The 25,740-nt window shown below is 36.9% G+C and overlaps 2 protein-coding genes across 5 annotated transcripts in view; one reads left to right on the top strand and one right to left on the bottom strand.

Moving 5' to 3' along the window:
• Nucleotides 1-25,740, bottom strand: part of RALGPS1 (Ral GEF with PH domain and SH3 binding motif 1) — a 132,163-nt gene that overhangs the window by 58,158 nt on the left and 48,265 nt on the right. The gene's annotated exons all lie outside the window — the stretch shown is intronic.
• Nucleotides 1,005-24,294, top strand: ANGPTL2 (angiopoietin like 2). Of its 2 annotated transcripts, none has more exons than XM_075519376.1 (5): nucleotides 1,005-1,443; nucleotides 10,513-11,369; nucleotides 21,416-21,609; nucleotides 21,851-22,121; nucleotides 22,622-24,294. In XM_075519376.1, exons 2-5 carry the CDS (start codon nucleotides 10,562-10,564, stop codon nucleotides 22,819-22,821), a joined length of 1,473 nt encoding a protein of 490 aa, XP_075375491.1. In that variant the 5' UTR covers nucleotides 1,005-1,443; nucleotides 10,513-10,561; the 3' UTR covers nucleotides 22,822-24,294. The 2 variants fall into 2 exon arrangements, with proteins under 2 accessions (XP_075375491.1, XP_075375490.1); XM_075519375.1 differs by having other exon boundaries at nucleotides 21,395-21,609.

Raw genomic sequence — 25,740 nt, 5'->3', positions numbered from 1 at the left:
AATCAAATGAAAAACATGCTTTAGATTACTAACAGAAGCAGCAAGCAAACATTAAAAAATGCGCTGGTGTTCAGCCAAATTATGGATTCTCAATCTGCATTCGATTATTTTAACAGCTTGCTTGAATTTGGACAATTTTATTTTCCTTTATTTCTGGGAACATGCTGTTTCCCGATAGAAATGACCTAGGAAGTGGTAAAAACGGAGAGTATCAGCGCTACTCTAAATAAAGCAGCCTTGCTGTATTTCTCTCGTTTAACATTAAAGAGGACCAGTCGGCAAAGACTCGCAGAGACCGCTCGAGCGTCCGTGACGCAGAGTACTCCGCCTCCCGCGTCAGCAAGCGCGCCGCGCAGGGCGGGCGGGCAGGGAGCGGCCCCGCCGCCGCCCCCCGGCAGCCAGGGGTGAATCCTCCGCGGTTACACGGCCCAGCGCCCCGTTTGACCGAACAGACGACACCCGCGCGCCTCAGAGAGTCTCCAGAATTTCCTCCGAACTCTAGAAAGGAACCTTTTCACACATAACGGATAAACGGCCTTCACTGCGGATTACCGCCCGTTACTGAATCTACAGCAGCACAACTCTTCCCCCCCGGGTCTAGTTTTTACACGTTTGTAGTACCACGAACGAGAGCTCAGGGCTCGCAACAGAGGTTTCAGTTAGAGAAACCCACGCACAACGCCGCACCTCGGTACGGCCAGCGCGTTAGGAAACGTCGAGTCAGACCCGGCTCCTTTCCGAGCAGAGCGCTCCGCCCGCCCCGCGGCACCCACCCACCCACCGACCCGCCCGCACCGCGTCCGCCCGGCGCCGCCAGCCCTGAGGTGACGGCGCGCAGGCGGGCCCAGCCGGCCCCGCTGCCGGCGGCGGGGGGCCCGAGGGCGTCCGTCGCTGGTGGATCCCCGGGGCTTGTGGGAGGAGGAAGCAAGCTTATCCAACCAGAAGTAGTCAGCTTGTTGCAGGCTTGCCTCTTTTTTTTTTTTTTTTTTTTTTTCCTCCTTTTTTCCCCTACCGGGACGCAAGTCTGCCACAAAGAGCTGAAGTTCAAACCGGGCTGCTTTAGCCGCGCATGAAATGATGGATTCCACACTTTGAAAGCGGAACGCTGAGTTCTCCCCTTTCCCCAAGAGCAAGTCTCGCCGTGCCTCCACAGTAGCACGGTGCGGATGCGGGGCTTAGCCTGGGTAGCCAAGCTGTGAAAGATCTTGAACAACAACAACGGAGAAAAAGAAAAGAAAGAATTTTGTAGATCACCTAGTTATTTCCCTGTCTAACTCCAGTATAGCATACAAAGCTACTCAGCCATAGCCTTCAGGTCACTGAAGAGCTACACTTTTGATACCACCAGCTAAGTGAGATGTCACAACTGCTGTGGACGAGCTGATCTGAAAACCTGTGATGAAAGCACGCTAAGGACTGAAGAAAGAAGCCAGAGGAGACAGGGTAAGAATGGATAGTACAGATGGATTGTGTTTGAAGTGTGCAGCTCTTTTTGTACATCCAGGGTCCAAAGACTGACTGGTTTGCAAAGCCAGCCAGCCGGACTATCATACAAGTGGAATGTAAGCTTGTCAAAGATATTACTGCTCGCCCATATAAAGCAGCAAGCCTGCTTTTCCTTTTTTTTTTTTTTTTAAAAAAAAAATCATATTAAAATATATTTGTAAAGATAGTTGAGACATTGTATGATGCCAGGCAGTGAAAAGCCTTCTTGCCATTATTTTCTAGAATATGAAACCCTTTTTTTTTTTTTTTTTAATCTTTTTTAACTCTGCATGTAACTTTGGGCTTCATGTTTCCTCAAGCTTGCTGAAAATGCATATGCCTTTCAACAAACTTTCTAGGACATCCTACTTTCTATGATAACTTTTCTAAAGGACTACCTGTATTAAAAATTCTGAAATCTCCATTCAGTCTTTCTTACACTCATGTCTGATCAAAGAGATATGAAAGTTCCTGGAACTTTATAACAGAGTCTATAAATAAACATTTGAAAGATTCTGCAAAAATTTCATTTAAAGAACCACCTAGCATTTATGAGTACCTTTGTGTAAGCATTAGATATTTACTATATGATCCAACTACTATTTTTCATGGGCAAAATTAGTCACATTTATTAAAATGTGAATCTGTTTTAAGGGCTATTATGTACAATGTGCACAGATGCATATAAGCACACACAGTGTGAGCACGTTTCGGTAGTGATTGGATTAAGTGAAAATAAGGTGAGGCCACTGTTAAGGGAAATAACAACAAAAGCAGTGCTCTCTTTCAATAATTACATTCCACATCTATGACAGAACTTTACTAAAGCACAAAGAACAATCCACGAACAACACGACTAAAGTTCTTGGTAATCCAGAAAGAAAATTTGTACTTCTTGTAACTACAAAAGCCATCTTTTGCCAAAACTTGAAAAAAAAGTTACAAGGCAGCAAAAGATACATAATCTTTTGAAGCTTCTTGCAGCACTTGATAGTATTTCAAAACAAAAGTTCTCCAAGAACTAATTAAGATACTCTCATTCTGAAGCGTTGCTTTAGTCATCCGTTCCCCTCAGGGAAAAGAGTATTTCCTTTTAAGAAGAATGAACTAGTGCTTGAACCAAAATTTCACCACAATTTTAAGCGGACAGAAAAGCTGAGTACAGAATGCATTATAATAAAAATATCTAAACCAATTAATTGGTTTCTGTCAGTGTGGCACTGCTTACAATGGAATCAAGTAACTAGTGGCAAAGAAGCAAAAATCGGTCCCCCCATAAGTTTGGAGTTAAATTTTCCAACTTAGTTTTACTTCATGTTTTCATAACTGAAACTGCATGCTATTAATGTGTCAGCCCTTCCCTATCCCCTATTATATTTACTTTAAAGCTTCAAATAAAACTGTAAAGCTTTTCCTAACACATGTGGCATGCATACTACTGTGCTGTATTTTCACTGTGAATTGCTGTTTCCTTTTACAAAACAGAAAGAAAATCAGCGTTGAGGTTTTTCACAGCAGCACTCTTCATCTAAAAATCAAACTACAAGTTAATTCTAAAAGAAAACCTGTACCAGTGGAAGTCCCTCTCCTTAGAAAAGAGCAAAAATTAATAAATCACATTAAATATGAAGACTACCTGAAAAATTGAGAGCATGGATTAATATAATTCCATGCAAGAGAATGTTTGGGAGAATGAGTAAGAACAGAGCATGAGCTCTGAGAAAAGGGGCAGGGAGTAAGAAAGAAAGCAGATTCAGAAAATTCATGCTTATCTATCTTATCACAACAGTGTTGTGAAATCCAGATCATATTACTGGCCTGGTGCCTGGAACATGCCAGCTAACTGTAAGTCCACAAACACTGACTATCGCAGGACTCTGCAGAAGCAAAACCTAATGTTTGTTAACAAAAACAAAACCAAACCCTCTTATCTTTTTATAGTAGGATTTTACATTTTCAACACCCTTGCTCCATTTGCTTTTACAATCCAATTAAAATGTAAAACTGCACTAATATAAAAACCCCTTTTAATATCAAAGACAAAAGTATTAAAGAAACAGTGAAGGTTTGTAGCTAGTTTTTCATGTTTCTTCTTTAGAATGAACAATTATAAAACTATGTGTGAATTCACAATCAAATGGAATAGTTTATCTTTTCAAGCATAAATGCTGTAATAGCTAACACTATGCCTTCTGTGAACGTACCTTCATTTATATGTCTAAATGCTTGAGGAATCGGCACAAAAGGTACCATAGCATGTAAGGTATGTAGTAAAAGCCAGCCCATCAAATGACTGCTAGCCTTACTGTATTAACTATGACCAGTACACAAGAACAGATTAACCCACAGAACCGAATTTTCTAACAGAGCAATTTAGCGTAGCAAAACGAACTCATCTGTATGTAGGATATCATTGCTACCTTCTTCTTCTAAGTAAAAAAAACTGTACAGGGAAATGCCAGAAAATATCAGTGTTGGGCAAAAAGCGCGTATCTCATCCTTCTTATGTATGTGGGTATTTCTAAAAGGCTCTGAAGTATTGGTTTAATTATGGTGCATTCAATTCTGGCATGTTAGACCTGCACACACACTTAAGGATTCAGCCTCTAGGCTGTAAGCCCTCGAGTCAGAGCAATTTACAAGGATGGGAAAAAATTGAGTGTTGGACCTTGCCTATCCCCTCTTTAATGAAATGAAAGCCACCTATTAACCAAGAAAATGAAAATATGACACATAAATAAAACCATACACAGAAAAAAGAATGAAATAATAAAAAAGAACCCCCCAAATTCTGGAATTAACTTTCTAAGGGATGTAATACTCTGGGAGCCTTTTTAGGGAGGTTGAGTGACAACGATAGAAAATGGTAGCAGTTTGTTGTAAAAAACAACAGTTGTTATCCCAAAGATACAATGACTTAAATGGAGAATCCGATTTTATTTTGCCAGCTTATTGAGCACTCCTGCTTAGGTGTAAAAACACACATAGGAAACCTACTCCTTCACCTTGTTTACAATGATTATCATAACTGAAGCCTGATAAACTCAAAATGCCTCCTTAGTTCCTGAGCTGTGACATACAAGCCACTAAAAATCTCTTCTAACTTTCTGAAGTGAGAATTGCTGCTATCGTCATCATATACCAGGTTCTGATGTATTAGCACCTCAAACCAAATTGGTAGTGTTTTTTCTTAATTAGATTATCTTTGCAATAAATTCAACTATGCTGCAATTCAAATAGTTACTGAAGTCCCCAGAAATCCCCTTGTGTAACATCCTAGGTTTAGCACAGAAAATTGCCTTCTCTCTAAAGCGGTGTCCAGGGGTAGACAGCGTCACATATCACTTGTACAAAAGCTGCATTTATATAGCTCAGTGCATCACACTTTCATACCTACAGTCCTTTGGCTTAGTAACAGTTTACTATATATAGAAAAACAAGAGCAACAGCAAGAAGCAATTCTGCTTTTACCTACTGGGTTCTTTTATGTTCCTTACCTGTAGGAGTAACCCATAGCAATGCAATTTAAGACACAAAATTTATATTCTGGTAAGAAATCCAGGCAGTTATTTTCCACATTTGTCCTTAAGGTTTTCCACACAAGATTTACACATATCATTATTTTGCTTTTGTATTTCTCCAAAATGCTATAGTACAGGTGATGTCTTCCTTAAATGGCAAAACATTGCCTCCTTGAACTGACTTGTAATCCAAAGTAAAGAATAATAAAGTTCACTGCTCAGCCACAATCCAGTGGTTTTCCTACGGCCTCAGCTCTTTTTTTGCAGAATACTGAAAAGTGTAGGCGTAGAAAGAACACAGTATAAACTCCCAGAGACAAGATGCCAATCTCTCAATGGCTGGAAGACTCAGCATTGCAAAACTTTAGATCTAGATGCAACAGTGTTGACAATATCTACTCAGGCTTTCATAAACACCTTTTTTTTCCAGAGTAATACTGCAAATGTCTATTTTATGAACAAATTTCATCCAACAAAAAACAGCCATAGCATTCAACGGCTACTGGTAGCATTTTCAAATAAGCTTAGTGATACTTTATTATGTTATTGCAAGTCATATTTTTCATCTGATGGAAACATACCTTTGTTCTCTTTTGTACACAAAAATCCCAAGGATAGGTAAAATATTTCATAAAGCCTGAGATAGTTAACCAGTCTATTTTGTAAAAATGAGATCTTCTGAAGGATGGCATCAGAACAAACAAGTAATGAAAAAAGGTATATGTGCTGGAATATCCACAATGAAATGTGTATTTTGCTATAAGTAGCTTAAAAATAAGCCACAGTGCTGACATTGCTACCTTTGATGCTTCCTCTTAAGCTAAGCTAATTAAAAAATAAAAGTGAACATTTGCCAAACAGTAATACTTTGCACATAGAAATATTTTTACCTTTTATCATTTCAGAATCATAACAGTGATTATACTATAGGATGTGAAACACCTGTATAATTTTAGATGGTATAATACTCGAATCTTGTTGAAATATCACATGTAAATGTCAAGATATTCATAACAATCAAAAGGTAATATATTTTGACTAACCAAAAGTCCCATATAAGCATGACAGAGTACCAGACAGAAAAATATTTCAAAGCAAAGCCAAAGAAAGATTTTATTTACTTTTTCCCTTTAAGGGACAGGAAAAAACAATTGAATGCCGAAACATCTGATATCCCTTTCAGAAAGTTTATTTCCTCTTTTTTCACCAGATCATGGGAACATCCTCAGCTGGGCAAACAACGAATGAGCAAACAAACCAACTCATTATTACCTACTTCCAGTTATATACATAGATAGGCCAGCATTTGGTCTACAAACTGAAATTTTAACCAAAGCGCTTATGCTGGCTAGGAATATGAAAAATGCTATGACTATAACCCGCACAACAATGCCGCCAAAAGTTTTCATACAGATGCAGTTATAATGGCAAAAGACAAACAGAAAATAATATTATTTTGCTGGAATAAAGTCATATATACTGCCAAGTAGGGTAAATGTATGCAAAAGTGGGTTTAGGTGCATCTGCACTAGGGCAAGTTTGTACCAGCTCAACTCCCATGAAAAGTGCTTTTATGAGTACACAAGTCTTGAACAGCCAGAATCTGGAAAGGAAATTACTTCAAACTTCCATAGTCTTTCTAATTAGAAGTTCTATTTGATTTTTAATTAAAATTACACATATCTTTCTTTTTAAGTGTGCTTCTTTCACTTCTCCTGTTCTTTGTTTGTATGCTTGTTTGTTGAAGTTTTGTCAATGTGCATGAGGATAAAAGACAGACATGCCGTATTTCCAGTAATTAAGAAAATTTGCACCAAACCTACAAGCATGCTTTTATATAATGTAGTTTTGTGCAATGGCGAGGTTGAAAAGTCCACAGCTACCTAAGGGGAATTTTGCACTGGGGACAAATACGGCCCTAGTAATATAGCTCCCTCCCAGTCCACTGCAGAAGAGCTACTGGGAGAGGGAGAGAAAAGAGGGGGGCTGAGCCAGAGAAACAGGAAGAACTGAGTGATCAGCAGGCAATGGCCCTAGCTAAGTACAAAGAGTATGAGCAATTACTTGGCAAAAGTGCAAACAGAAGAAAACTGAAAGCTAGTGTGCTAGACATCAAATAAATAAGATCTTCCTCTCCCATGGGAAGGAATTCTGATGTCCTAAGAATCTGACATTCTCCTACTCAAAAAGAAGAGGAAAGATATTCAAAAGCATTAAATCCTTCCTTGAAATTGTTTATCTGGCTTCCCCCCCCACACCTCCTCCAGCAAGCTTTTTTCTCCCTGAAAGATTAATCATTGAGAGTTGTTCAAACAAACGTGTTGGTTATGAACTCCACTTGAATCCAACTGCAGAAAAGAAGAAATGCCATTTATGTTATGTAGTCCATCACAATATGCAAGTTAGGCCTCATTCTGAACACTTTTTTTTTAACTGAACAAGTACAGACAATAAAAGACCTAAGAGATCACTTCATAAACAGACTCTGCAGGAAGAAGGACACCTGAAAACAGTATGGTTCTTGTTTCTATGTGTACAGGAGCATTCTCCTACCAATGTACGTTTCCTTCCAGTGTTTTTTCTTATAGGAAGAACATCTTAGAAAAGGTGATGTGCAGGCAAGATCATGAGAGGAGCATTTCAGCACGGTCTAATCATGCTGATGTCATTCACTGATGGCTTACCTTCTGCAAACAGTGGTCAAACCCTGGAACAGGCTTCCTGGAGAGGTCGTCAATGCCTGTCAGTGTTTAAGAGGCATTTGGACAATGCCCTTAATACCATGCTTTAACTTTTGGTCAGCCCTGAAGTGGTCAGGCAGTTGGAGCAGATGATCGTTGGAGGTCCCTTCCAACTGAAATAGTCTATTCTGTTCTATTTTGAAAGATGTTTGAACTGATATGTTAAGATGAGGCTGATGAACTGTGTTCCATTTCTTTCTTATACAGTTCTTAAAAAAATTGGAGAAAAGAAATCAAACTGTTATATGTTGCTCTGTATTTATCCAGCCTGGGAAAGAATGCGCACCCCAAATCTTGTGCTCAATTAAAGACATGAGATGCTGTAACAAAGACACAAGTGAACTCTGAGGAAAAAAGTAGTTTCTTTTCAGTGATCACAATAATTACAGTTTTTGAGGGGAGGGGGAAGATATTTCAATTGAAACAGTGAAATAAAACCCATTTTACACCTATATGTGAGAGACATTTGCAAAAACAGTCCATCTGTGCAGAAATATGAGGCCTGGAAAACTGCCAGGGTTTCCAAGTGTGACCTGCTGTGCAAATGCTGATTATGCAAGTTAAAGCTGTCTGGGGTGAATTTATGTTCCCTGTTTTCCAGGGCTCCAAATAACATTCCTTTACTTACAGAAACCATGTCAAACTCCAAACTTTTATCTGACAAGTTTTCAAGATTCTTGACAAGTTCTGCAAAGCACAATTCCCTTCTGTTTGCAAAATGAAAATGAGTTTATTCCAAATAAGAAACTGAGGCAAAAATGTATATCCAAAAAGTTTAAGGATCAAGTCCTGGTCACTTTCATTTTAATCATTTACAGAAGCATCTACAGAAACTTCTATGGTTTATTTCAAAACAACAGAAAAATGTGAATGACTGACAACCGTATCTCTTCTCAGTATGCATAATTTAAGCATGCATATCCATCATTATCTTGACACTAAAAAAAAACTTCTTAAAAGTCATCAGCTGCCTACAATCATAGAATCACCTTTGTCTTACAAAGCAAGGCTAATTTCAACATTAAATCAGGCTGCTCAAGCTTTGCCTAAATCAAAACTTTACATACTTCTAGGAATGGAGATTCCACTACCTCTTTGGGCTACTGCTTCAGTCCTTGGTCACCCTCATTGTGAAATTCTTTTTTTCTAAAACCCAAAATTAATTTTTCTTGAGGCAATCTGTATCCATTGACCATTACACTTTCACTGTGCACTTCCAAAAAGAATCCATCATCTCTACAAACACCCATTAAATAGCTGAAGACAGCAGTAAGATGTCTCCTTCACCTTCTCTTCTGGAGGCTAAACAAACCTAGCTCTTTCTGCTGTTTCTCATACATCATGTCTGCCAGCCCTCTAGCTATCCATGTTGGTTGTGCTCGACTGGACTCATTCCAGTTTCTCACAGCTGTTATTCCCATAATGTCATGTAATTAAAAAAAATTTCATTGTACTAAAGATGACCAAGCAGTAAGGTGACAGTTATTTAAACACTGAACAGTTATTCCATGTGAAATGCTTTACAAGCAAAGAAAAATATGATGGTAACACCACCTTGGTTTTAAAAAGTATCAAGCAGGCTTTATACACTGAAAAAGCTCCATAATGCATTTTTTTCCTCCCATTTTATTTAAGAAAACTAGGTTATATATACACATGCCTATTAAAATTCAACAAAAAGCTGTTAGAAATACACGATATCAAAGTGCTGTTCAAACAGCTGATAAGAGAGTGATTTGTGACAAGGACATTCCTGGCAGTAGTGACAATGCTAAGCTCATGTTTCCAAGACGACTGTTGCCTATAAAGTTCTGGTATTGACTTATTTTTTATGAGATTGTGATGGCCTCAAAGTTCCACCTTGAATATGAATCTGCTCTGAGAACTAAGTTAGTATAATTTCACCAGAAGGGTACTGTTGCAGTATGTCAATAAACACTAGTAGCTAATTTTAATGGCTGGGGGTCATCTTTGTCCACCATGCACACACGCATGTGATTTTCCCCTTCTGAGAAGGGACTATCAAGTGAAATGACCAGGCTGAGTGCAAAGACAATGTCTCCAGCAAGAGTCACAATAAATACTTTAGTTGTAAATTCTACTAGTCTGGAAAAACAACAGATTTTACTGCCTATGGTATTTGGGCAGTAGAGTTATTAATTTATAATTATTAAGGACTAAAGTAGAGTAAGTTTTTCCTTTTTTTTTTTTTTTTTTTTTAACTATGAGGTTCAATACTGCTAACTAAAGTAAAATTGTTACATTTCATCTAAGCTATATCTCCTGCAATATACATGCAGTTATAAAATACTGCAAATGAGCTATCTGATATTTTTAGAACTTTTAACAGCCCATATTAACTTATATTCTGTTTACATTTAAAGGTTATACTTGTAACTGTACGAAATGAAAATGTAATTCATATTTAAATGAAAACACCAATCTTGGAAACTTTTGTGGTACTTGCCTGGAAGAAAGGACTCTTCAAATCCTGGTATTTATTACTTAGTTTCTTGTGGTTCTTGGCAGGCTTTTTTAAACTAGCGACTAGTAACTACAGTTCTGGCCACAGAATGATAGAACTATTGCCCATGATGTCCCCTTTAGCCAACAGTAAGTTCATGCTGGACAAGAAAAATACCTCATTTGTACACAGACATACTAGTTACTATGTAATATTTTGTAAGTTTTAGAACACATTATCAGTTGTTAAGTTTGCATTGAGTTCCTATTTGTTACTTATTATTAAATTTATTTTAAAACAGATTTTAAAAAGTTATTTGCAGAAGAATATTTGACCAGAACTAGAGGATCATGATGACAACAAGATTCATCTGTTTAATGCTAATAGCTGTTGCGGGAGCTACTGCAAGCAAAACACAGGAATTTGAAGGCAATAGCGAGGAAACAGAACAAGAATTCATTTATATGAACAGATATAAGCGTTCCAGTGACACACAGGACAAATGCACTTACACCTTTATTGTACCTCAACAGAGAGTGACAGGTGCCATTTGTGTTAATTCTAAGGAGCCTGAAGTTCTACTTGAAAACAGGGTAAATAAACAAGAATTACAGTTACTTAACAATGAACTTCTTAAACAAAAGAGACAAATAGAAACTCTCCAGCAACTGGTAGAGGTGGATGGTGGGATTGTTAATGAGGTTAAACTCTTAAGAAAAGAGAGCAGAAATATGAATTCTCGAGTCACGCAACTCTATATGCAGTTACTACATGAAATTATCCGAAAACGTGACAACGCCTTAGAACTTTCTCAACTTGAGAATAAGATTTTGAACCAAACTGCAGATATGTTGCAGCTTGCAAACAAATACAAAGACTTAGAGCACAAGTACCAACATTTGATGTCAATTGCCAATAATCAGTCAATAATTATTGCCCAACTGGAAGAACACTGTCAAAGAATGCCATCCATAAAGCCACTGCCACAAACTCCACAGCCACCAAATAAAGTGTACCAGCCTCCTACTTACAATCGCATTATTAACCAGATATCTACTAATGAGATTCAGAGTGATCAGAACTTAAAGGTTCTGCCACCTACCTTACCAACCATGCCGGCAGTTACTAGTATTCCGACTTCAACTGATAAACCATCTGGTAAGTAATATTACTGATATGTCTATGTTAGTTTATGCTAACATGCAGGGGGCAACATTTTAATTGTAATATCAAAAATGCAGACAGAATTAATTTATTTAGCAAAATAAATGCAAATGAATTATTTTGAACTAATTGAGATTTCTTAGATCTGACTTTGTGTATCTATCTTGTGTACTTTTAATATACATGTCGTAGTACAAGCACAGAATGAAAGCAAAAAAATTGATTCTGAATGTCTAACTGATTCAGAAACACTAGCCCCACAGATTTTTCTCATGTTGCTTTGCCAAGACAAACCCACCATTTATGAGATGTACAAGATAAAGAGCTGCAGAAAAATCTTACTAATCAGCAGTCAATCGCCTAAATTTTATTTACCTGTGCCCATGACCGAACTGCTATAATTCATGACATCTGAAGGGGTTTGACACTCTTTGTGTAAACATTGAGGAAGTTATTACAAGTTTGTTGATCTAGCGTGTAAAAATTTTTGTGCTTGTGTAACTCAAAAAGGAATACGTATCTGCCCTGTACCTCACACAGGGCACTTGCACTCTAAGACGGGAGCAAAGGGAAGCAAACGGTGGAATAGTAAGGGATATTATACAGCCCTCATTAAGAGGCTTAGGAGTTCTGCCATTAAGCAAGATTAGAGGCATCTGAAATCACAATAGAGATCAATTGATCTATATGATAAAGAAGTAACAGGTAAAGAATCCAGTTTCACCTATGGTCCCACATACTTCAAAAACATAGTTCAAGTACTACATGTCCCATACAAGATAAGTCTGTTCTTCAGTGTGTGGGCAACATGTACTTGCTTCAGAAAAAAGACAGGGGACCCATAGACATCTGAAACCAAGACTTGAAACAGAGTAAGGCACATGAACTGCACTCAGAATATATTTCAAGGCTATTTGCAGTATATTCCAAATGACATTGTCAAACTCTTTAGAATTATCAAATAATGCAACTGCCACATTAAAAAAAAAAAATACTTATTTCTCCATGGAAATATCCACAATGAAAGAAACTTGAGCAGTGTTTCAGTCTAAAGCGCAGTCTCTAACACACCTTGCTACAAAGCAGTTATTTCACAATATTGCCAGACATGAACTCAGCAAAGCTTGCACTGTGGCATGCAGAACCTCAGCCAAAAATATCATGATTCGAATGTTCTGTGGAAAAAAAAAAAAACAACAACCAAAAAACCTCCCCAAAAAATCCCAAAAATCAAACAGGAGAAAATCAGGTCTATTACAATTTCTTTGGAGCAATACACTACAGGATAGCTTCTCTATAATTACATTTTGACTTTGATCTCAAAGTAGGCTTAAGCTTACTACAGTATTTCCCTATCTTTCTGTAAGTGAAATATCTTTCAAGTGTTCTTTTAAGACCTTTCCCCTTCTTGTTACACTCCTCTGAAAACTCGTTCATGGGTCTACATCCTCCTTGTGCTTTTAAGTACCCAAACTGGAGCTGAGGCTTCACCATCACACAGCAGAAAAGAAAAGCTACTTCACGTGCATAGTACTTTTGTTGATCTATCCTCATACAGCATTTTCCTTTTCTGCAAAATAAAACATTGACTCATGACCAACTTGCAACCCTGTAGAACCCCTAGATGCTCACCTGAGGAAGTGCTGCTTATCCAGCTATTTTTCATGTTGATCTCCAGAGGTCCCTTCCAAAGTCCATGATTCTAAGATAAGACTTGACATCTGCTACTTCTGCCTTATCTACATAACTTACCAGAAGAACAGTTTCACATTTCTTCTGCACAAATCCATTATAATGTTCATTTCTCTCTTTACTTTCTTGTTTGCAGCAGTTTGATTTGTTCAAGCAAATTTCCAACAACTGAAGTTAAGCTATTTAACCTTTCATTTCTAGGGTGTCCTCCTCCCCTCTCCCCAACTTTCTTTTTGGGCAAGGAACATTTAATACCTTTTCCTCATCCTCCAGGATGTTCTCCACTCACAAAGCACATCTCCAACAAAATTCACCCCCACCCCCCCATTAATGCTGTAAATGATGCTTCAGCCAGGTGTCTGGAATGAACTAGGAAAAGCCCTCAAAAACACTCCCTCCCCGCCACCCCCAACCAACACCCCACAAAACAAACAAAACCCACCCACCACCACTACTGCCCAGCCACTGGAAAAAAATCCACCAATATTTTATCCAATCTTTTCTGTACTGTGTCTTGAGTTCTCAACCTTTGCCAAAGCTCCTGGCTGTACTAACCATCTGATCATAACCAACCTGTGCAATGAAAACTGAAGCAAAATGGAAGAAAAATATTAAATGCCTTCTCAGTTTAATCTGTTGACAGCCCTCCTTCTTCACAAAGTAGCAGACCAATATTTTCCCTTCATCATAGACTTACTACAGTCTTACTACTCTCAGTAGCTTTATTTCATTTTGTACATTTTGTACACAGTGTTGTTTTGGGGGGGTTTTTTTGGTTGTTGTTTTGTTAAAAACAAACAAAACCCACGAACAACCAGCCATGCCTAATACTCTGAGCTAGCATAGACTTTGTCTGAGCTTTCTTCATGTTTTCAAAGCTACTGGAAAGGTCATGATTTAGCCAGGTCAGTTTCTTACTGTTTTCCCTAGCCACCTCCTACAATAGCAAAATCCATTGCTATGTCCTCAGAGACTCTTTAACAAACTTACAAATTCCTCACTTGAACTAATTATCAAAAACATTTTCTCTGCACGCTCCCTGAATTTGCTGAAGTCTGTTATATTTAAGTTCATTTTATTTGTTTTGCTTTTCACTTTCCTAAGAATTGTGGCCTCCATTATTTCATGATCAAGATCACCTACGCTGCTTTCCATTTTACATTTTCAATCCGTACTTCCCTACTTACTAGGTTCAAATATAATACATCCCATATTTTTTGCTTTGTCTATTTTAGGTATCTATGAAAAACCTATCTCTAACAAATTCCAAAAACTTGCTATATATTTTTTATCTGCTGTATTCTTCTCCTAACAGATAGATAGTTGGAAGCTGGTAACTCACTGGAAGAGGTAGGCAACCAGTGTCAAAAACCAAACAACATTTAAGTTAATTGTGCACATAAACTGCATAGAACGTGAGACTTAAGTTACTTCAACTTTTTAAAAACATATCTCATATTTCCCTTTCATTTGTATTCATGATTTTAAATTAATTAAAAGCTATGTGGATCCAAGCTTCCAGTTCCCCATGAAGCACTATGTATGATTACTGAGTCTCACCAAATCCATAAAAGACATATGTAAGAGCTTGAAATATGACATCTCATTTCTGTAAAACATTATGCAGTGTGAAAATATCAGTGCAAAGCAGAATTAGGTTAATCTCTAATTCATAAGAGCAATTACATGGACCTGTTGGAGCGGGTCCAGAGGAGGCCACAAAAATGATCCAAGGGCTGGAGCACCTCTGCTGTGAGGAAAGGCTGAGGGAGTTGGGGCTGTTCAACCTGGAGAAGAGAAGGCTCCGGGGAGACCTTACTGTGGCCTTCCAATACTTAAAGGGGGCTTATAAGAAAGACAGACTTTCTTTTTAATAGGACAGACCTTTTAATAGGGCCCATAGCAATAGGACAAGGGGTTATGGTTTTGAACTAAAAGAGGGTAGATTCAGACTAGGTATAAGGAAGAAATGTTTTACGCTGAGGGTGGTGAAACACTGGCCCAGGTTGCCCAGAGAGGTGGTAGATGCCCCATCCCTGGAAACATTCAAGGTCAGGTTGGACGGGGCTCTCAGCAACCTGATCTAGTTGAAGATGTCCCTGCTTATGGCAGGGGGGTTGGACTAGACAACCTTTTAATGTCCCTTCCAACCCAACCCTAGGCCTTTCCCCTCCCCCCCTTTTTTAATTACTTGTTAAAAAAAAAAAAACACATTTCAGAAAATATTTTGTTTAGTACAACTTAATTGTTCAAGTTAAGGTCAAGAAATAAAATATGCTTAGACAAATTTTTTAAGAATCCAAACAGAATTAATTACTGTGGAAGACAGAAATTAAGAAGATGCAAGACAAAAATACAGGGTTGGGAAAAGTAATCATGTGGTTTGGGTTAGCAAAATTACAGATGCAATTTAAAAAACTTATTTCACATTCTTCAACTTGGCACAGATGGGCGCAAGTACAAAGCAATACAATACATCTCACACAATCAGTTATCAAAACCTATTCTGGTCTTTATGTAACATAAATGTGTGGTCTCCTCATTATACAGCTGTGTCTCCATCCTATACATCCAATACTACAAAAATATTTTTGTAGTTAAATGTGTTTGTGCCAGTGAACAGGCACTGTTCAGATTACAAAGGTACTACTCGTCAAAAGCCTGCTCGACTCCCTAGAGGTGATTTTATCAAAACTACCTATCTGAAAGTAAGGATGCTCTTTTCAGGGGAAGGTAAGATGACCCTTGCTTGTAAAGTATTCTAGTACTTCAGAATGAAGATCTACATTTTATTATTATAAAAATACTAATTACGAGACAGATCTAGTAAAAGAACTGTCCTTTTCTCCTAACAGCAGCACATACACTATAGAGGAAATTTACACAATTACTGCCCAGGTTTTTTTGCAATATCTGTTATTGCTGGCCAACCAATAACACGACTGGCACAGTCACATTTACCTCAGTCAAAAACCAGGAATCTGAATTGGAGAGCATAAGAACTGCCACAGAAACTAATTTAACCAACTTACAGAGAGTTCTATACACATTACTTATCATAAAGTGCTCATCTTTTTTCTACATGAATATTTTTGAAACAACCTGCTTCATAAGTTACTTATAATTTAAAATCTGCAGAGCAGCGACCCTTTCTGTAATGACTTTATACAGTACTAGGATACTAGACCCCTATGCCTACACTCAGAGGAAGGTACTTCAGAACAAAACATTATTATGACTATTATCTAAAACAAGACAGTCATTTAGAAGTATTTCTCTGTCATGTTTGAAGTGTCTTTCCCTACCTGCTATTATAGATTTACTGTGTAGTGTGATTTAAACGTACAACTGAATATCTTCTCCATATTCACAAAGGTAAGCCAAAATGACTAGCCAAATGACAAAAAATAATGTGCCAGATTTGAGAGGCAAGACATATAAGAATAGCGTCTTGTTAAAAATTTATTGGGAATACTTGAAGCGTTGGATATTGTGACAGAGACACCATAGTCTATTGCCTCTAAGATGATAAAAGCTGATGACTGCATAACAACAACATTGGCAGTAAATCATAAAAACATGTAGATAAATTAAAGAACCCCAGTCTCATAGTAGAATGTTCTAGAGAAAAGAAACTGAAAGAATGCACTGTAAAACGTGGGCATCATCATTGGATACAAAGTAATTTTAGAGATACACACTTTATAATAGACAAGCTAATTTCTCTGCAAGGACTAGTGTCATGCTTTTATCCATGCATTTCCCAGAAAGTCTTATTTCATGAGGCATAAAAAAATGCCCCAATGTTTCTGTTGCTGGTTCTTTGCAAAAATAAAGGAAAATGTAAAAAATACTTGGTTTTGATTCAAAGTAGAAGAATTTGCAATTTTATCCATAAATCATTTCCTTCAAATTCTTATTTGTGCATTCTTGTTTCCCACTCATGCCCAAAAGAATAAGCTGGATAAGTTTAGTTCTGCCTGCAAAATACTGAACATGTACACAACACTGAAATTCTACAGAAAAATAAAAAAGAATTTTAAAAAATCAGTAAATAGTTAGGAAGTCACCTAATGTTAACACCAGAGATAGTTCAAAATAACTACAACTGTATTTTACTCCATTCTACTAAGCAAAAGATGAATTCAAGTAAAATTTCTATAGTCATATTTAGGAACACTGTTCCTTAGACTTGCTTGAAAGAGCTAAAAGCCTAATAAAAGACTTCAGAATGAAATGGTTTAGCTGTGACACTAACAGCAACTCCTTTCTTGGAGTTACGACCCAGAGATTCAGGGTGGGATGCAGGGCTATGACACACCAAACCCCAACAACTTTGCATGCATTAATGCTTAACAACTACAAGCTTTAATATGCCAATGCAAAAAGCAGATGTGGTTTATCTACAATGGGTTTTAGTTTACAATATCAAAAAGTTTAGCCCACAGGGTCGATAATTCAGGTAGATCTGAAACAATAATTTATTAGACTGTAGAATTCCACACACAACAGGACAAACACTATTATGTGAAGCACTGCTACATTTTCTGAATAAAACAGACTTGCATGAATAGCTTATCAAAATACTCTGCTTTGTATAAATTTGCTAGTGCAACACTGGAAGATGACTGGACTCAAGACAAATGAAAACTGAACTTGAAAACTGAATGAATTTGATTCATCTTTACCCAAAAAAATCAACAAATCTTTCTCTGGGAACAGAACATTTAGTAGCCAGTTATACCAATTATGAAATGTATGTTTTCTTGTGCAGTTGCTATAGAAGACATTATTCCTAGAAAAACATGCACACAAACAGTTTATTATACTCTACCAGATAAAACTTGCAGGTAAACATTTTAACCACATGCTGCATTATAAAAAATAAAGTTAAATAGTTAAATAATAAACAGCAAACAGTAAAGCTAAGGTTAATGCAATATTAACTAGTTTTATATGGTCACACACTGTTTCAAAAAAGGCATTAGTAGTCTACAAAAATAAACATAGGTGATAACATAAGACAGGCAATATAAATTCATACTGATAATTATGACTTAATGAATCAGATGGTTTAAACTGATATATCCTTTAGGTGAAGCAATGCAGATTTTGTACCATCAAGTAAAATCTTTGGATAGGAGCAGTGGACAAAATTCAAGGAAGAAATGCTGAAATGTAATCTAAAAAACAGATTGTTTAAACAGGGCACAGAAATGTTAGGCCAATATATATATGCAAGGCCAATTCAAACATATATATGCTTCTAAATAAATATTACCACTTAAAAAAAAAAAGAAGAAGAAAGAAAAAGATACAAGAACTAGAAAGTTGGGGTTTTAGCAAGATTTGATATAATAGCCTATCAGAAACTCGGAGACACAAACAACACAGAATAGCAGAGTATTATAACACCAATGCATAAACTAAAAGCGTTAACTGGAAAGGTAGAATGTTTTCAAGTACCACAGAGACTATTTAAAGATAACCTATTGGAAATTCAGAACTGTCCATCCATCCAAAAAAAAAATTACTTTGAGAGGACCAGGAAATCTTGTCATGGTTAAGCAGCTTGGTAGAAGACCAGTATTGCAAGAAAGACAACACCATTCAAAGCACTAAAGTCATCTCCAAATGAGGAAACAGGAAAAGAACATACTCTCTGTCAGGTTAAATATAAAGACACATTAAAATCTGAAGAACGATTTGCAAAACAAAAAAGAGGCATAATAAATTTGATTTCTAACACATCAGGAACAGGAAGCCTGACTAAAAGTTTATAGGTAAAGATAAAAATATATAGTCAAGAGAAATTAAGGCAACAGTAGAAAATCTAAATTAATTTTGATATGAGTATTCACTACGGGGATGCTCTGAGGTTCCTGTGTTGACTAGGTTAGTGGCAAGGAGGATACTCTGTAGGATTTATCTCAAACTGAAATGTTGGTAGAGGAGGTTATAAAGCCAATGAAAGAAGGGAATACTAACAAACTGCACAGAGTAAAGCACAGTCCCCAAGAGTTCTAAAGGAAACTGAATATGAAACAATTAACTACTGTGTAATACCTCACCAAAAATTGCCTTAGTATGTGAGGAATGAAAGGTGGCAAATGTGACACTGCAAAAAAAAAAAATTCCACTAATTGATAGACAATATGCTAAGAACAGTAGAACAAGCAGTAAAGAAATCTGAATCACGTATCATCATCCAATCACCTTGAATAAGAATCAATTTGGTTTTTGTAATACCAATTACGTATCACTTTTAGATATATTTGAAGGGCTCAGTGCCTATGCAGACCGAGTTCTAGTTGATATACAGTCCATATGTATTTCCAGAAAGCACTGAACAGGTTTTTCTTACTAAAGGTGTTTAAATTAAGCTGCTACAAAGTACAAAGAAAGAACCTCACATAAATAAATCATAAAAATCCCTTAATTATTAAGTATTATTTTCATTAGGCAGAGTTCACCATCGTGCCTTACAGAGATCTGTGCTGAGGCCAGTTGTCTTCAGTACGTTCACTTTCATTTCTGATGCCAGATGACAAATCTCAGGCTACACACCTTAGTCAAAATTTTGGAAAGTTAGTATCTGACAAAATACCACCTGTCATGGAAAAGTAGTAGCAAACCCAGCTTTGAAGTATTTACAATAGTTTATCTTCATCTTAAAGCACTTTCAGAGAAAAGAATCACGTGCAGTAGGGCACTGTTGCCACATGGCCTAGAAAGAAACTGCAAGATTAGAAAGCTGTAAATACTACATCGTATACTGCTATATGTTTATTTTTATGAAGACAAGATCAAAGACCTGTGGTTGACCATTTTAGGAGTTTCTTCAAGAATGACTTTGAACCAACTTGTTCTTTTTTCTTTTTAGTAAGTGCCACTACATACACATTGTGATAAAATAAACAAGAGGAATTTAAATTACCAGCATTCATTACACGTCTTCTTCCACCTCTCATAATAAGCCATGTAACTGTGTCACAGAATACTGCATCTACATCTAAATTGCCAGAAATCTGAACAGTTAGCTGCAACAGAAATGGAGAAGGGGCTTAGAAGCAGCACTCTAGGTACAGTCTGTGAACATGACTAAGGAAACAAGAACACCACAGCATGGCCACAGACCAAAAACGTGGATTGCCTCCTGGTACACTGACTTTTTGGTTAACTAGTTAAAAAGACCAAAAAAAACCCAACCCCCCAAAACACTGAGGTTGCTTCTATAAAACTAATTTATTACTAACTCATTTACTGAGTACAAGGGTAGCACTACCATTACCAGTGCTGGACAGTGAATTAGGAAAAAGGGTAGATGAACTGAAATAATTTAAAGGAGAAATTACTCTTGATAGCAACATATGCATCAGTAAGACTCCTCACAAGATTTGAGAAGCCTTCCTCCTTCAGGGCAGGGGGGGACAACACACAAACAAAATCAATCAAGGGTCTCTAATCCTGAGGATTCTTGTTGACTTCACTCTTCCACTTGGGCGACATGAAGATAGCAGCAAAGCAGCTGGGGGAGTCTATCTGCAGGTATCAACACAGACTCCTAAATCATTCATATCTAAATTTCTCAGACTCATTAAAATGGAATCTGTCTTCCCATTGGAGAAAATTTCTTTAAAAATCACGAATGTAAGAAACTTTAAAAGAGAGTAAGCTCTTTATGGACTCTACTGAACTCAAGGGAAAAAAAATGCATTCTCCTTCTGAAAATAGGAGAGCACCATCTGTAATTTCTGTGAATGCAAAGTATTTTAAAGGTCTTCTCATTTATCTACAATTTCTCTCACTATATAAGTGGGCACTCCATGTTACAAATCATAATTTCTATTTGTGGTATCATTCATTGAGGTGACAGCAGTAACACCTACAATCTTAATTTTTGTTGCCGGTTCCATTGTTAAGGTCCATGCCAATCACATTTTTGGGGATCTAAAAAGCTGAATTTCTCAAAGACAGAAACAAAGTCAAACTTACCATTTTGTTTTCTAAAGGAAATTATTAATACTTATTTATGGAGTCATTCATATTTAGTTTCTTTGAAGATATAATCAATGTTATAAGTGCAGTTGCCTAAATAAAATAAATAATAATGGGAAAAAAAAAAATCTACCTTTATCAGCAATTTATTGTGAAATGTTCCAGAAATAAGGTTACAACAAATGAATCTGTTTGAAAACACTTAGCGGACACTGTACCTTCAATAAGAGGAAAAACACACTACTCAGCAGAAGCAAATCTACTGTAAAATGCTACCAATTCAAATACTGCCCTGCATTAAAGATATGCTCAACTGCATTTTGATGCAGAGTCCTTCTGTTTTGACACAGGGCCCTGGAGAGACTGTCTACAAGCATTAGAAGATGGCCATGATACAAGCTCCATCTATCTTGTAAAACCAGAAAACACAAACCGGCTTATGCAGGTCTGGTGTGACCAACGGCATGACCCTGGTGGCTGGACAGTCATTCAGAGACGACTGGATGGGTCTGTCAACTTTTTCAGGAACTGGGAGACATACAAGGTTAGGACAAGGGAGCAGTTTAATGTTTTCTACCTGCTAAAAATTATTGGTAAAGTTAATTTAAAGGGTGATTTTAGAGTCTGGCCAAGAGCTTACTTGAAAAGGAACTTGTGTGTTTACCCTGCCAGAAGAGGAGGTCTCTATAAAATAAGTTACTGTGGTTTGCTACTTAAGAATACACTCAGATTTACCACTAAAACAGATGCACAATATTAACATGTTTCTCTTGCTTCCTTTACAGCAAGGATTTGGCAATATAGATGGAGAATATTGGCTTGGATTAGAAAATATTTATTGGTTAACAAATCAAGGCAACTACAAACTGCTCATAACAATGGAAGACTGGTCAGGTCGAAAAGTCTTTGCTGAGTATGCCAGCTTCAGGCTGGAGCCAGAAAGTGAATATTACAAGTTGAGATTGGGACGCTACAATGGCAATGCAGGAGATTCTTTTACTTGGCACAATGGTAAACAGTTCACCACGCTGGACCGGGACCATGATGTATACACAGGTACAAAGTCCCTTTCAGTTGCCTTGCTTTTTTTGCCTGTCCCCCCCCCCCCCCCCCTTTCCTTTTTTTAGAAAGGAAAAATACTTACGGTGATACACACACACACAAGAAATTACATTTTTAGAGATTTGTCAGTTGGTAACTTATGAAGTACAAACTGATGTGTTAACACTTATAACGTACTAACACCAAAACAAAAAGTCTAATTGAAATATTTATCATTTACACTAAACAAGGGTTTGTAAAATATGCTATGGGATGTTATTTGAGACAGTAATGCAAACAAATTTTCCAGCAAGGGAGAGTAACACTAATGAGTCTATCTGTAGAACCTAACTACAGAGCTGGTTCCTGAAGAAGCCTAAGTTTACCTTGTGCCATATGGTATCTACATGTTAAACACACAGTTAAAAAAAAAAATTGTTTTGTACTTAGCTTGCTTGCTTGCTGTAAGATTTTTTCATTTGCTCCTAAGATTGAATTGGAGCTTTCTTTTGCAGGTAATTGTGCTCATTACCAGAAGGGAGGATGGTGGTACAATGCTTGTGCTCATTCAAATCTCAATGGAGTCTGGTATCGTGGAGGCCACTACCGCAGTCGATATCAGGATGGTGTTTACTGGGCTGAATTCCGGGGGGGATCGTATTCACTAAAGAAAGTTGTTATGATGATAAGACCTAACCCCAACACATTCCACTGAAATAATTCTTCTCTTAGTTTGCTTTCTTGTTCCAAAAATCACGTAAAGCTATGATGTTATCTGGAATTATCTTTTCAGAAACGAGGAATGTAAGATATTGTACATTTATTGCTAAGATGTGAGGGCTTGTATATTGTATTTTCAAGAATCATTCCAGGGAAAAAAAGCTGAAGAAAAAAAAGGAACTGAAATGACATAACATTCAGAACACCTCTTGGTACTAAAAGTAGTTATATTAAGCCTTTTAGAACTGGCAGTTTAGATGGTCTGTAGATAAACTTTCTGGTTTTTATTCCCTATAAATTAAGTTTGGATGGTAAAAATACTGCCACAACATTTAAATATTTTTGTATGTTATATTATGTATAAATATTCTCAAATACAGGAAATATTACAAACTGTACAGCAAGAGTTTTATTATTATTATTATTATTATTATTATTATTATTATTATTAGCAATCATTTGACACAGGAAATCATATCCTTTGAACTGTGTAGCTGGTATATGTACATTAGTGTGATTATTCTAATTTAATCTTTGTTAACTGCCATGAATAAAGTTAGTACTATATAATTTGATTTTGAGAGCAGATACTCAAACCATTACTGTCGTGATAATCCAGTCTTTCCCCTTCACTTCAAGCATTTTAATAATCTGCTCCTATAAATTAGAATTCACATTTGATTCAAATATTTTAGATTAAAAACACCCATGATTTTTCTTACCAAAATGAAGTAGCTACCTGCATATGGAAATTAATCCAGATTTACAACAGATATAACGTGCTGTATAGCCAACATGTTATACTACACAACAACTGTCACAGTATTTTGTACCTGACTTCGGTCATTACCTGCTGTGTAGCCTCTGTAATCAGAAATGGCTGGATATAAATTAAAGGGACTATCCAACTTTGCAGGCAAATGATGGATACCAATACATAAGCTATTTAATATCCTTAGCCAGTAGATGAAAATTATATAAAGAAGTTACCTGTAGCCAAGAGAAGTTATATTTACTGTATTTCACAATTAAAACATATTACTGTCAAATTATTAAATAGATTTACTCATCTGTATTTAGAGGTCAGTCACAACTATGAAATACTGACTGGGATAATTCTAATACTCTTCTAAGGTAGGTTTCTAGAACAGATTGTTATAACACTCATTTCAAAACAGCAACTACTACGAAAAATGTAAGTTAAAGAATGCATATAAGGAGAGCAAAAGCCGCTAGAAGTTCAATATATTTTTCAGTAAGCCTGTGAGATACTTACTGTGCGTTTGTGTGTGTGTGCTTGCACACTTTTTCCCTTATTACCTCATCACTTCTTTACAACAGTATGACGTGCATTAAACTGACGTGTCATGTAGCATGTGTTGTATATAACTGAAAGTAGGGTTTTTAATATATTAGATTACCCCTGTAATATTGTAATCTTTTAATAAAGCAACAAATGTTATTTTGACATGTTCAGATTTCATCCTGGTTTAGTTCAGATTACTCATAGCAAAGAACAGATAATTACTTAATTTCACACCACTCTGCCTCATGGCTCAAATCAACTCTGATACACAACTACTATTAACTTGTGTGAAGTGTCTAAATATTGCAACACTAAAAGAAAAGCAATTTTCACCTGAGAAAAATACTACATTTCCACACATCCCAAGCAGGAAGAACTTTTTGTAGGTTATATGAAAACCCCCAAATTTTCAAACAGTATTCAAGCTTTATCTTCCACTGGTTTATCTACTGGACTCTGGAAAACAATTATGTTTTAGGCAAGAAATATTAAATGCATCTACTGGCTCTACAGCCTGGCCACAGTGCTCTAACAATTAGGATTGTAGCATTAAGGCAGTAAAATTCCTGCTAACATCTACAACTAACCACCAGTTTTGTCAGAAGAAAACACACACAGTAGACTGATGCCTACCTTAGAAGAGTCACTTATGAGTTCTCCAATGTGCGTGGTGTGTATGCACATTCAACTTACTATGTGTCTATAACTAAATAATCGAAATGTCCTGAAAATACTTTAGCATAGCAATATCCTTAGGTCACGTTCATACCCCACCTTCTTGCGCTCCTTTGGTAACACGCTACCACAGCATATCCAGGTAGAGCCCAACACATAACCCATGGATTAAGATACAGGGGCAGAAAAACAAACCATGCATTAGCCGTATGTGTATTAGTTTGGAAGAACTTCATGTGACTGGTAACTAACTACTCTGGAGTGTTTCCCCACTTTTAAACACGGGTCACTATGAACATTACCTCCCTATACTCACAGGTTCCATGAAAAGGACTATCAGAAGCTTTACGAAGATAGCAAATTCAAGATACTCTTCCAAGTGCTATTTCATGCTTGGCTTGGTGAAGGAATGCAGAGAACTTCAGGTATCCATTCTGCAGATCTTAAGAATGGGGTATTTGCTAGAAAAGCTATTACAGGTGTTTTTCTGTAGCAGGAGATATGGCTATAGATACATCTCCATAGCATACACTCATGACAGGCTTTAAACCCATGTCCAGGCTGACAGTCTTTTGTTAAAATAACCATATTCCTTAACCTTTCTACCTAAAAGGAGAGTGATTTACCTAGAGTCTCGTCCATGTAATTAAAAAAAGGTAGTGCACAAAAGTCAGTGTATAAAGACCTGTTTTAACCCTGGAGATACCACATCTGAGAAAAGAACTTAGGCAAGCTAAATTCTTAAACGAGATTCGCTGTGCTACACCCCTCCTCCCTGGAAAAGAATATGAGGAAGAAAAAGCCTTTTAAAGAATGTTTGGCCATAGGGACTTCACTCTCCCCCACACTTTCAGCTAACATGATAGCACTCACAGATGCTATTTTCAATGAAAGGTGAAGGACAGACCATATAACAATGGTGGGCTCAAATAG

The sequence above is a fragment of the Mycteria americana genome, chromosome 17 (assembly GCF_035582795.1).
Source record: "Mycteria americana isolate JAX WOST 10 ecotype Jacksonville Zoo and Gardens chromosome 17, USCA_MyAme_1.0, whole genome shotgun sequence".
In the NCBI taxonomy this organism is placed as follows: domain Eukaryota; kingdom Metazoa; phylum Chordata; class Aves; order Ciconiiformes; family Ciconiidae; genus Mycteria; species Mycteria americana.
The sequence above is the reverse complement of the archived record's forward strand: the minus strand, read 5'-3'. Positions and strand labels throughout refer to the sequence as shown.